We start from the raw sequence: 13,819 nt of genomic DNA, 5'->3' as shown, positions 1-13,819 counted from the left end.
GAGGATTTGTAAAGAAAAATGTCGGAGGATTTCAATATAAGCCAAGAGGACACTGGTTTTCCTTTGCTGTAAACAAAACTTGTTTCTTGCAAGACTAGCATATTCTCACCAGAGTTTACGCTACACCTACGTCATCCGCTGGACACCACTCTCTCGTGAGCGCACACACGACAGTTAGCGGAAGCTAGAGATTAAGGTTTATAACGTTTTAAACATGGATATTTTTCTTACACAAGGCCTTTATTAACCCCCCGGAGCCGTGTGGACTTCTTTTATAATGAATTGGTTAAATTTTTTGGACTTCAAATTTTGGGCTACCATCCACTCCCATTATAAAGCTTGGAAGAGCCAGGATGTTTTTTAATATAACTCCGATTGTATTCGTCTGAAAGAAGAAAGTCATATACATCCCGGATGGCTTGAGGGTAAGTAAATCATGATAACATTTTAAGCCTTACTGCAATGAAAACCAATAGAGACGCAATAGTTGCATCAATGGCATTCTATTATTAAAGCAAAAAGTAGAAAGAAAACTCTGACAAGCAAGCAGTGAGCTTAGAGTATGTATATTCCACTCAAGCAGCCTCAACCTTGACTGCTGCTTCCTTTGGGAACTCATTGTAGAAAAGCTTTTCATTAACAAGACCAGGGTGAATAACAGCCTCCGTCATCCTTTGAAGTCCACAGAAATCTTGATAAAACACGCTCATGAAAAAGCGAATTCAGGGCTTCAAAGTGGCGATTTAACTGAACTTAGTCCAACAGACATTAACATTACATTGCTGCACTATCTGCGTTTGATTCTGCAGTGTGAGAGTTCACCTGGTTCATATTCTCACCATCACACATGCAGATGTCAACTCGTAATCTATGAGTGCACATGTTCTTCCATGGGGGTGGAAGGTGTTTTGTGGATGTCATTTTCCCACTAAAACTAATTTTACACTAGGGCTGCATCAATTCAGCGATTAATCAATTTAAAAAAATTTTTTACATATTATATTTGTGTGTACTGTGTATATTTATTATGTATACATACACTCACACACACGTATTTATTTAAAATATATATTTGTATGTATCCTATGCATTTGTATGTAAACACTTGTATATAAATTATATTAGATCTAAATATAAATACTTTATAAATCTAACATTTTTCTTAATTATACATGTATGTGTGTGTATTTATATATACATAATAAATATACACAGTACACACACATATAGTATGTAAACAAACTTTTATTTTGAATCGATTAATTGCTTTGCAGCCCTATTTTACACCTTAAAGAATTAATTTTGAGTAAATATCACAGTTCTGTTGGGATTTGGGGAAAAATGAAACAAATAAATAACTTACCACACCTTTAAATGATGAGTAAGCATCAGAACCCGAAGGCTTTTTGTTTGCTAGCTGATTCAAGCCACTACTACACATCAACCCCTGTTTATACGGTTTACTGCAGTCAGTGTCTGTAACTTTGGTTTCTACCTTCTCTGCACCTCCAGCTCCTCTGGTGAAGGGCCATTCTGCACCTGAGGGGTCTGTCTTGGCATCGGGGGGCCTGTGGAAAAAAAGAGAAAAATCCGGAATGAGCATCAGTTTGAAACTTGGAAAGAACTTTGAAATCTGATCAATAATGTAAAGCACGCTGGACAAGCCCCAAAAGAGTAACCGAAGATCAGGTTTTAGAGAGAGAAACATGGGCCACTGGCTGCAAGACACATTGATCAGGTGTGTTGGACAGCAAGAGTTAATTAGAACATTATATATCAGGGAAAGGGGAAATGATTATCTGTAAAAGGAACCGTCAGCAGCAGTTCAAATCACTATCAAGTAAAAAAAAAAAAAAGTGCTCAGCACTGACACAGTCAGTGCCAGGGTGAATTACTTCACATATTCGTCACTTTATCTAAACAAAACGTAACATTATAGCATTTTTCTCTAAACAGAACTTTGTTAGAAATGGAAGCTTATGCATAACTGTAACACACATTATTATAAACTAAAATAAAATAAAAATATAAATGGAAGGAAGGAATGCTGGCTGATGACCTCATGCTGGAAATATATAATGCAGATGGAAACCCAAGCCTTGATATTGTCTTAATTTACAGCATAGTTTGAGTACAGAGGCTTTGCTGATTTTGCCAGGCTGAATTTGAGAGCAGAGGAAGGTTGAGGTTTGAATGAAAGCTTAGCACGAGCACAGGACAAGTCTCTGCCGTGACACACTTGACTAATCGATCAGTGCAGCATTGTACAGGTGAGAGAGGTCTGTTTACAGAGTCTGGAGGCAGTCAGTGCCAGGGTGAATTACTTCACATATTCGTCACTTTATCTAAACAAAACGTAACATTATAGCATTTTTCTCTAAACAGAACTTGGTTAGAAATGGAAGCTTATGCATAACTGTAACACACATTATTATAAACTAAAATAAAATTAAAATATAAATGGAAGGAAGGAATGCTGGCTGATGACCTCATGCTGGAAATATATAATGCAGATGGAAACCCAAGCCTTGATATTGTCTTAATTTACAGCATAGTTTGAGTACAGAGGCTTTGCTGATTTTGCCAGGCTGAATTTGAGAGCAGAGGAAGGTTGAGGTTTGAATGAAAGCTTAGCACGAGCACAGGACAAGTCTCTGCCGTGACACACTTGACTAATCGATCAGTGCAGCATTGTACAGGTGAGAGAGGTCTGTTTACAGAGTCTGGAGGAAAGGCCCTCTCTGTAGCTCATTACCAGACTTCACATGCCCTCTGCATTTTCTTGTTTATTTGCTACACACAGCAGAAACAAGAGCTTTTTTATCCTTACACCCGTTTAACCCGTTTCTTTCCTGCAGTTTCATCATTTTAGTGGGGGAAGGTAGTCTAAATAGCAACATATAGACACACTATTGACAACACAGCAAAAGGTCTGGTCCACATTGCTGATTTGAGACCATCTGCCCAACAAAAGACAGATAGTTGAAAATGTTTTGAATGTATTTCTCTAAAATGGATTATGCTAAAATAGTCAAATCTAAGCAAGCTAAAATAACAAAACATAACATTTCACAAAAAAAAGCATAAACCCTAAAAAAATAAAATGTATATATTTTATATATATAAATAAACAACAACATTTAACAAAATATAAAACAAGAAAAAGCCAAAAAATAAATAAAATAATAATATAAAACCTGAAGAACAAAATAACAAAACATAACATTTAACATACATTACATATCATAAAAACATCATAAAACATAAAATAATTTTTTTTACAAAAAACAACAAAAACTTAAAAAATAAACTAAAATAATATAAAAATATAACATTTAACATAACATAAAACCTAAAAAACAAAAACAAACAACAACAAAAAACAATACAAAACCTGAAGAACAACAAAGCAAAACAACAATTAACCAAACATAAAATACAAAACATGTTTCACACAACATAAATACAATATAAAACAACATTTAACAAAACATGACTTACAAAACATAAAACAGCATCTGTCCTGGGATAAGTAGTAGCATCTTTTTTACATCAACATGAAAGTTGCAGCAAAGTAGATCACGGCATGCAATGCACACCAAGTAGCAAAGCTAAACTCAACTTTAACCAGAAACAAATGGCTTGCAGAACACATTAATTGGATTAAACAAGTCTGAATGCAGAATTCTCCCTACAGCACAAGACTCCATGAAAAAATATGACATTAGAGCTGAGCCATCTGGACAAGCCAAGCAGTAATCAACTCATCTGTCAAATCTAATCTAAAATTACAGTTCTGTGCCCCACTTTAAGAAAACCGACCATTTGTGATTGTCCATGTTTGTGTAACCCTCTCTACAAATTCCCTTCTCAAATGTTATTTGTCTTTAACACATAAAACACACCTACGCTAGCCTTAATGTGTATGTAAAAGGCCCTGTTATATAAGCAGGCACCCTCAGTTTCTCTTCCTTCCTTGAACAGAAACAAACATTACTCTTAAAATGTGATGAGCTAAATCACAAATTATCAAAGCTATTCAGATATAATCTAATGAGTCAGCAGATATAGTCTCTCCAGAGACCAAGGTCAAGTTATACAAATATTAACTTGATTTGTTTTTATGGCCATTATGGAGATTTTTGAGTGCAATGACTGCAATTTGAAACTCTGACACAAAGGCAAGTATACTTGGCCCATTTAACCCTGGCCAATCTGAACAGCACTTTAAAGGCTGGCTCCGGTCCAAAAGCACTCAGTGTCAGCTTTAATATGGACTGATCTTACTTCAAGCCAGTTTGGTAATGTACTGCCATTAGATCACACACAGATAGCATAACCTACAAATGGACTTCTTATTCTACTAGCATGCACAAATAAAATAAAATAAAATAATAAACATGATGCATCATTAGAAGCATAATTAATGTGCATCTTATATTAGTTTAATATGTATTAAAAATAATAAAAATAACAAACTTGTTTCTTGTACCACCTTATCTTGCTGAATTTGCACAAATATGTAATTATTAATTATTCTAACACAAAATAATATAAAATAATAGTAAATAATAATAAAATAAATAAATAAATAAATAAATAAAATAAAATATAAAAATCAGTGAAACCAGAGATCACACTCAAATATCAGCTCTATTTAAGTTTCAACTTCTTAATGGATTGTTTACGGACCAACAGAAACCTAAAGAGTCAGAATAGCACCTACGTGAGAGGAGGGAACCACCAAGCCTCTTCTGACAGCAGATGTATTGTAGAAGTCCATCCTGATCTTTAGGTACACTTGTAACAAGTGCACTAGAGCCATTCACATCAGCTCCTAAACTGCCATCAATGACTCCATGAGATCTCAAAGAGAGCAGCATGTTGTTCTGGCTATTCTCAAGCAAACACTGCTGTGGTAAAAAAAAAAAAAAGACTGGACCAATAGGCTGGCAGTCAGACGTTAGACGCTCTGCCACAACGTTCGCTGAGCAGGATGTGGTCCACTTATTGCACTTTCCGGATCTGATCAATTATTCATGCCTGGATGGGCGAAGGGTAAAGCAGTCAATGTTACAACCACATCCCAACTATTACGATCAGGTGGGTGGAGGAAAACAGGAGGTTTAACCATTTCAAGGAAAGGACAACGAGATACAGCTGAGACACTAAAATCTGGAGATCTACTACGAAGGGCAAATTTTAGATATACACTTCAGAAAAATGAGTGAAAAAAAATATTTTCCTCGGGGAGGATCAAGGAAGTTTCTCTAAGCACTGACAGAGAGAAACAAAGCTTGTCTTGGCCGCAGGACCAAGTAATGGGCTTGAAATCAAGTTATCGGATGATGTCACCAACAACTAATAGCCATGAATACACCGGACAGCTTACACCGGAGAGCTGAATCATCTTTCACACCATCAAAATTCACACCATACTTTAGGACCACAATAAGAGCACAATGAGCTCAAGGGAGAAAAAAGAAATTCTGTTTTCTTCTGAAACGTTGCGTAGTTTACCAGTACTTACTATATGTACATACCACATAAATATATAATACTACTGTAAATGTCACCATATATTAATACATAAAATAATACTGGATCTCATTTCATAATTTTTTTTCAACTCAAAATATATGAAATAGTATGCCAAGAAATGTTTGGTTATCATTGTATAGTTTTTTAACATTTGTTTGTTTGTTAATTTTTTATTTTATTTTACTTCTGTGGAACAACTAAATATATTTTTAAGATTTCGGTCGATACAATGAAAGTCAACTGGCGCAAAACTGGCTTGACATTTACTGTAAAAAAAAAAAAATCTAAATATTCTTTGAGATATCATCTTCTGTTCTAAGAAATAAATTCATACAGATTTGGAATGACATGAAGCTAAGTAAATTATAACCAAATGCACATTTTTGTGTGAATCTTTTTAACAAACATAAAACATCCACATTAATCCATAAATGCTCTAATCAGGTGCAACGCGGTAAGTAACAGAAACACAAATAAGGCGATCAACAAATGTGTGTGACATGGTCATGGTCGTTCTGGATAAAAACTAATTTGTTAGCAATAGTGGAGTAACTCATTTACATTAAATCGATTCCTAAACCTACATATGAGCAATAGTAATTGGGATGCTTTTCTTAGCAAGCACCATTAATTATGCCCAAAGACTTGACAATCAATCCAAGACTGAGACACCACCTGTTCTTGAAATACCATTTTTTCTCCTCTATGTTTTACAACAACATTTGGGAAAAACAAACATCATCTGACACAGAGCCTCATTACCACACCCTGATGCTGTCACCTTGTAAATACAACACACAAATCCCCTTATCACTCATATGTTTCGCACAACATGGGCCCAAGCCTTCCAATTAATTCCACAGTTGTGCTTCCACAAATGAGAAAATTACAGTCAAGTGCTGCATAATTTGAAGATGAGGACGCAAACCATTAGTCCTCTAGCTCTAAACAGATTCTGAGCAAGTCCGTGAACCAGTTAAATGGGGTGTTATTAAAGCAAGATTATGCGAGTCAAAAGAAATGTCGCGTGTCAATGTATACAGGATTTCTGTCTCAGTGGTAGAAAGGTGAACGAGTCAAAGGAGACTCTTGGTCTGTATTAGCAGGCATCCTAGGATTAGGACATAAGGAAAATCGTTAGCATCACTGTTATGACAAGTCTCGTTATTCAGGGTTCAAAGACAGAGACGGAAAATCTGGCAAGAAACGGGACTGGGTAGGGCTGTGAAAATAATCGAATGTGATTTTCATGTGCATATCATCAGTAAAGCCAGTTCTGTGATTAGTAGTAAATCTCCAGCACGTGCTTCAAAATCGCAGGCGATTCATTGCCGATTAAGAACGCGATATTGCGTAGCTTGTCAATGATCTACGGCTCTGTGTAGTAAACGCCATTACATCTGAAAGCACGTGCTGGAGATTTACTACCAATCACAGAACCGGCTTTACTGACGAGATGCGCATGAAAATCGCATTCGATTATTTGCACAGTCCTAGGAATGGGACCTAAAAATAGCAGAAATCACCAGGTTCTACTTACTACAACTTGCTCAAAATAGTTTGTCCATCTAGTTACACAGTCTGTTATGTCCACACAGATCTGATAACCTCCAATGTAAAAAAGTAAAATAAAAAATTTAATAAAACAAATACAAAATCTTAATAAAAAATCGTAAATAAAATAAAAAAAAATAAAATAGTAACTAGGAATACTACTGGCCCTAGTTCAACTGCCTCATGTACGAGGTGTTGTTGTTTTCAGTGTTCGGCATTACCCCAGAGATACTAAATAGCATCACCTGATCCCACTTCAGCCCTGCGGTGGGTAAACAACTGCAGTGGCAGGAATGAGCTGCAAAACCATTGGGGGGGGGAGGCTTTTTGATGCAATGTTGCCTAATAAAAGAAGTTCTGCTTGGAAACAGTTCTGCCATTTGTAGTCCAAATGAAAGAAAATCCGACGACTGAACACGTGAAGGGTGTAAACAATAATTTTTAGCACTTCTGAAATAAGCTGGCAAGACTGCTTTTATCTAAAGACATCCTGTCAAACTGTAGTCCATACAATGTGGTATCTTTTGTTGAGATAACGGATGTCTTTAGAAGCTATTGTCAAACTAGATTCATTACATTGTGTAGATCATCACAAACATGTCCCTTACGTTTCTGACAGAAAGCTGAAATGACATTGGGAAACTGTATTATCTTGGAAAGGCAAATCAAATGGAGAAAAAAAAAACCTACAGGATAACCAAGATTAAGAATGTGAGAATGGCTGCAAAAAAAGTGAAAAGACTGACTCAGCACACAGAGCTAAAACAAGCACACAATTCACTGAGAAAAAGAGAGCAGGCTCTTGGATCGTTATGGACAATCTGTTTGAGACATTTAATGACTTATCGTGATAAACTTGGCATGGCTGTGCTGTTAAAACCCAGGAAAGGAATGTGGAGTGGTTAAGTGGTTTGACTGAACAAAATCTGTCAGCTGTCACAATTAACATACCTTGACCAGTATTTTGGTTTGACGTTTAACAGATTCAAATCTAGAACTGAGTTTCTGTCATACTTGGTTTGATGAAACTTACAAATTGCCATGTGCTCAAAGCTGAAGTAATGCTGTGCAAAAAAAAAAAAAAAAAAGGAACTTATTGTTTTCAATAGGTTTAAGAAAAAAAAACAGAGCTTGATGCTTAATTTTTTCCCAATGATCACCTGTGCAACTAAATTGAAAAATCTGTAATAAACAGATTATTGTGCTAATACTATAAACTGTATACTGAATAATGTGTTAAGTCTTTCCTTCCTGTGACAAAGTTGCAACCAAACCTTCCCAACCAAAAACCAACACCACACAGCCAAACCAAACCAAACCAAACCTTCAGCAGCAACCAAATCCTTTAACAATAAACAAGACCGAAATATACGGTGACTCTTATTTTCTTAAATGTTTATGCTTTACTATTGCCAGCTGCTCATTCAAAAAGATAAGGGAGATAAAATATGCACTCTCACAACCATCAACAACATAGTACAATATAAACACAATAAAGCAAACATTGTAATAATTCATCAACATTAGAGCATAAGCAATATTGCGTAGTTTTCATTGAATATGAACTGCTGCCATGTTTTTACTTCGAAAACATGCAGTGCTCATATTTATTTAATGAAATCATATCTTTTTTTGATTTCGTTTAATAATGACATTGGGGTATATTGCGATTCCTGCTTTTCCATGCCCAAATGTATGACCTCTTAATATGATAACTAAAACATTTGTTACCAAGATTTTTTTATGACATTACATATCAAAAAAATACTTTTTTCTAGACATTAAGGATCTACTGGGACTTTTTTTTTTTTTTAATTCGCACATGTGCTGCTAAATACATTTTACAGTTCACACACATCATTTTAAGTTGTAAATACGAGTGAGACGCTGACACAGTGAAGCCCTGTAATCCTGCCACTAAACTAATTCTATTGGCTGAGCCGCAGCTGTTTTGACTGGCTGCTTGGGATTTTCAAACTTTTTTTTTACTTGTTTTGGTAGTAAATCTATTATTATCTATGGTGCACTTCAAATCAAACACAATGCCTTTAAATTGTATAACAAATTGAAGAATTTTTCTTTATGGTAAACAAACATTGTATCACATGACTTCATTTAATTGGTGCTCAGACAGATGATGCTTTTTTTCTAGGACAGAATCTGATAACCAGGCTTAAGCATATTAAATACTTATCCAGATTTTTACAAAGGTCAGATTTGAAAAAGGTTGCTACATCTTAATGGGGTTTATTCTGTTTTATTCATAGCCATTTTACTACATACCTCAAGCACATCACAGTTTATTTGAACCCAGCAGTGACTATTTAGTCCTGGAAATAGAGATGTACCATCCCAAAGTACCTGACTGCCCCTGCTGGGAGTCTCTCATGATTAAAGCCCCATCCCTCCCCATCAAACTCACTCCTCAAGATGATCTCAGTGCGGCTGATCTTCTGCGGGAAGCGGTACACTCTGGGGGCTGGCATGATGGACAGGTGCCTGCAGGCCTGCCTTTCTGCTCTGATGCTCTGAACCCGTACCAAGTCCCTCTGGGAGAGTTGAGGTAGAGATATTGAGCTCTACTCTTGTATACCGGAGTCAGATTCCCATTCAAAAAAAAGAAAAATTGAAGAATGAAACTGCATAACTAAGAACAGAACTCAAAACAAAACTAATTCCACAGCAACAAAGCCAACCTGAGTCCTGGAAGATCCCAAGAAGTGACAAGCCAAGCTCTGCAACTATTTAGAAAGCTAGAGAGGAGAAACCTTCTGCAACAAGGACTATTAAGAGTCTGGGGCAAGAGAATGATCTCATCGATAAAAAGTGTTCTGGGCTGCCAACGTCATCTCTCCCACCTTGGCTGTTGGAGCAATTTGGTGGTCATGTGTGTCACAAACACATACCAGACACGGGTTCAAGCCCTCCCCTTTCAAGCCATATTTAGGCTCCACGACCAGAAAAACAAACTCTTTTTGGCTCAGGAATGTTCTGTCTTTCTATTTCCTCTCAGAGGTACCATGTCTCAAAAGACAAACACCTGTCCTGCCAGACTGTAAAGTCTCAAAGCAGGTCGACCTTCATTTAGACCTCTAGACGCAGACGCAGCAGGCTCCTGGGGGTCTACGGTGGGACGGGGTGAAAAGCCTGCTTTGTTCTGACATGGATGAGCTCATGCAATCCCACATATTTCACGACTGTCAACAGGTCGTCACAAGACAGTATTTATACACTGAAAGGTGGCACAGGAACCTTAACTCATGACCTTCTTACATGTTGAAGATAGGCTACTGGTCCAGACAGGATGTTATATGGAAGCTAGTAACAGATGACTAAAATTAGAGCTCCATTTTATCGTAATTTGATCAAGCTAATTAGTTATAACAGTTGCCAGGTAAAGTTTCTGAAAATTAAAAAAAATATAAGAGTATACAAGGTTGTTTTTCTGTGCTACTTCTTTTCTTACTAGACCGCTAGTCCACCCTTCCATCTAAGAAAGTGATGAAATGAAGGTCAGGGCACATTAGCCATGTGATGGCTAAGGTATCCGGACTTCTAGAGATCAGATTTTTTCCCATTTTAGGTAAAAGGATGTGGAAGAATCTGGGTATCAGTTTGAAAAACATCTAAGAGTGAATTTGGGGCTTGAGAATCTGCACAGAAAAAAATAATAAAATAAAGCATACTTTATCTTGTATTATAATGTATATTAAGAACTTTTGTCACTTAAGTATATATCTAAACAATTAAAACTGATAAATTCACATTAAAACAAAGCTGTGTAACAAAGTTTCACTGAAATTGATCTAGAATAAGTATTTTGTCTTGTGACACTGGCAGATTTAAAAATTTAAAAAAAGAACACACTTATATTCAAAAACCTCCTCTGAAAACAAGCCTTATATAATATTTGTATTTATACATGTCACACAGTTTCACTCATCAGAAAAAGAGAAAATACTCAATAGATTTTTCTAATTGATTGATATCAGTCAATATTACATTTTTAATTGTGCATTCCCAATTCAACCTGTTTTTAGATTTAGATCACCTTTTCCATCATCTAACACAAGGTTAAGGTTAATCATTAAAATGCCAGTAATACTGTTAAATGTAATTTTTTTCTTTCATTTAGACAAACAAGATGAACAGTCATAACATGAACATAATTAGCGACCAAAGTATTAATATCTGTGCATCTCAATTGTAAAAGAAAATTTCAACAACAGTCAACATTGTCAAGGTGATTATTTAGGTAGAAGACACGGTCTTTTTCCCCACTGAGATTTCACAGCGTCAGAAATCACATGGCTTCAGCTAAGCCAGGGTATTAGAGGAGCTTAACAAACAGCAACTAAATTACCCAACTGCTGCTGTCCCATCAGCACTACAACAAACTTCACATCCTAGTCCTAAACCACAAACACCTGGCTGTCTGTGCCAGTAAGCAATCACGCTTTTGTTCACACATTCCTAGCGGTCACATCAAGGTGGGAGATAAACAAAAAAAACAAAAGCGAAGAGAGCAAAGTTTACAAAGCTAATTAAACTCCAATTACCCGTGGGAAAGATAAAAGGTCACATTTCTCATGTAAACTCCGCAGGCGGATTGTCCGGTTTGATTTCTCAATGACAAACATGTTCATACATTACCTCACCAATACATCAATCAGCACATCCATCACGCCTCCATGTATATATAGTCCACGTTGCCAAGAGCTCTAGGGCCGTCTGCCTTGCAACAGAGATCCTCAGTCATGCTGGCAACAGCATTTATATAAAAACTCACCAAATCTCACACAGTCCATGGCTCCAGTGTCAGGGTAACATCACCCTGGCATGTGACTCTGTTGCACATTACAGTCAACTAAAATTAGCGGACACATTCTAGGGGTTTGTAAAAAAGAACTTTTGATTCCCCTGGACTCCTCAGCAAACTCTCACATGTCACTTCGGGGGCCGGATGACACATGCGGCACATAAAACTAAACAAAATATATACATGAATGTCTTCAAAGGGGATCACCATTAGCTAAACTTGCTTTTACAACAGGGTGACGCACAAAAATAATGCACAAAAGGGTCACAAACATTCCTACCGGGTCATGTAAACATACTACTCGATGTGATGCTCCAAAAATACAAACACAGCAACTAAGAGTCTTAAAAAAGGGATGACATGGTAGAAGACAGTGGATCACATTCTGGGATTGAAGCATGTGGTACCTGACGGGTATTAGCCCACCTGAGGTCATGAATATGCTAAGAAAACACCGGCTGACATGATTTAGTAACAAGTCTGCCTAGCAACACTGAAACGAATGTCTTCAAAGGGGATCACCATTAGCTAAACTTGCTTTTACAACAGGGTGACGCACAAAAATAATGCACAAAAGGGTCACAAACATTCCTACCGGGCCATGTAAACATACTACTCGATGTGATGCTCCAAAAATACAAACACAGCAACTAAGAGTCTTAAAAAAGGGATGACATGGTAGAAGACAGTGGATCACATTCTGGGATTGAAGCATGTGGTACCTGACGGGTATTAGCCCACCTGAGGTCATGAATATGCTAAGAAAACACCGGCTGACATGATTTAGTAACAAGTCTGCCTAGCAACACTGAAATGCACTATACAATCAACATTTTACTTTTATGATTTTTCTTTTCAATCTGAATATGCCAAGAGAGTTAATAAATAATGCCAAAGAGCCAAGAGCTAAATTGTTTAAAACAAATCAATTGTTGTTGGTTTTTTTGCCCACCAGTGCTTTAATTTTCTAAATTGCTTGGCTGGTGGTTTTTAAGAGTTATGCAAATAAATGTGAGTGAAAAACAGTCAAGAAGGGTTTTAAGGTAAAAAAATGCATACTATTATTGGACAAACGTGGACTAATCTCAAAGCCCTTAAACATGCACCAAAGGTTAATTGCATCTTGACTTCAGAGCTTCAGTAAAAGAGCCAATACAAGCACACACACTGCAAATAAGTTCACTTCGAGATCTGGACGCAGACTGCAGTTGGTTAGATGGCTCTAATAGAACTAATTTAGCTCTACCGCAGCTGTACACAGCTTAATATTGACCATGTGAATTAAGGGAGAGCCAATTACACTTTCCTGCTTTGGCTCGGTCACATGGGATCCTACTGTTGGCTGGTTAGTGCAGTTTAACACACTCCCCAAAATCATTGTCTCCATGCCAGGTACCTACAGGCATTATCAAATTCAGCAGAGATAGCGTAGCACACACACCAGTGCCGGTGAGTAATGCTACTATTGTAACCGGTATTTGTCACATTATGCTCAGCAGATTCCACAAAAGTGCAGCTTTTCTAGATGTTTTTTCTAAAATCACAGCTTTTTCTCAACTACTGTTTACCTCGTCTCATTTCACACTTTTAACCTTGGCAAACATTTGTAATAATCAAACATGCTGTTTGAAAATTACACCTTGCTTGTTTGTTTAAATGAAGCTTATCAAAAAGAAAGAAATCATTTCCAGTCATGTCTTGAGAAAGCAAATTACATATATTACTAGCATTTATATTTATATATACATACACATACACATACACACATACACACATACACACATACACACATACACACATACACACATACGTACCTCGGTTTGGGGGTCATGGTTCGATACGATTTTGGTACAACAGGGGAAAAACAAATCTACTATGCTCGGTTTCTTTTCATTTATTTTGAAC

The 13,819-nt window shown here is 36.7% G+C and overlaps 1 protein-coding gene across 1 annotated transcript in view; it reads right to left on the bottom strand.

The window, feature by feature from the left end:
- LOC107553420 (protein enabled homolog) overlaps positions 1 to 13,819 on the bottom strand; it is a 140,917-nt gene that overhangs the window by 36,932 nt on the left and 90,166 nt on the right. Inside the window, exon 4 of the mRNA XM_016235607.1 lies at positions 1,496 to 1,568. Within this exon, the coding sequence (XP_016091093.1) occupies positions 1,496 to 1,568 (73 nt within the window). The remainder of the gene's footprint in view (positions 1 to 1,495; positions 1,569 to 13,819) is intronic.

The sequence above is a fragment of the Sinocyclocheilus grahami genome, unplaced genomic scaffold (assembly GCF_001515645.1).
Source record: "Sinocyclocheilus grahami isolate Dianchi unplaced genomic scaffold, SAMN03320097.WGS_v1.1 scaffold473.1, whole genome shotgun sequence".
Lineage (NCBI taxonomy): Eukaryota > Metazoa > Chordata > Actinopteri > Cypriniformes > Cyprinidae > Sinocyclocheilus > Sinocyclocheilus grahami.
The sequence above is the reverse complement of the archived record's forward strand: the minus strand, read 5'-3'. Positions and strand labels throughout refer to the sequence as shown.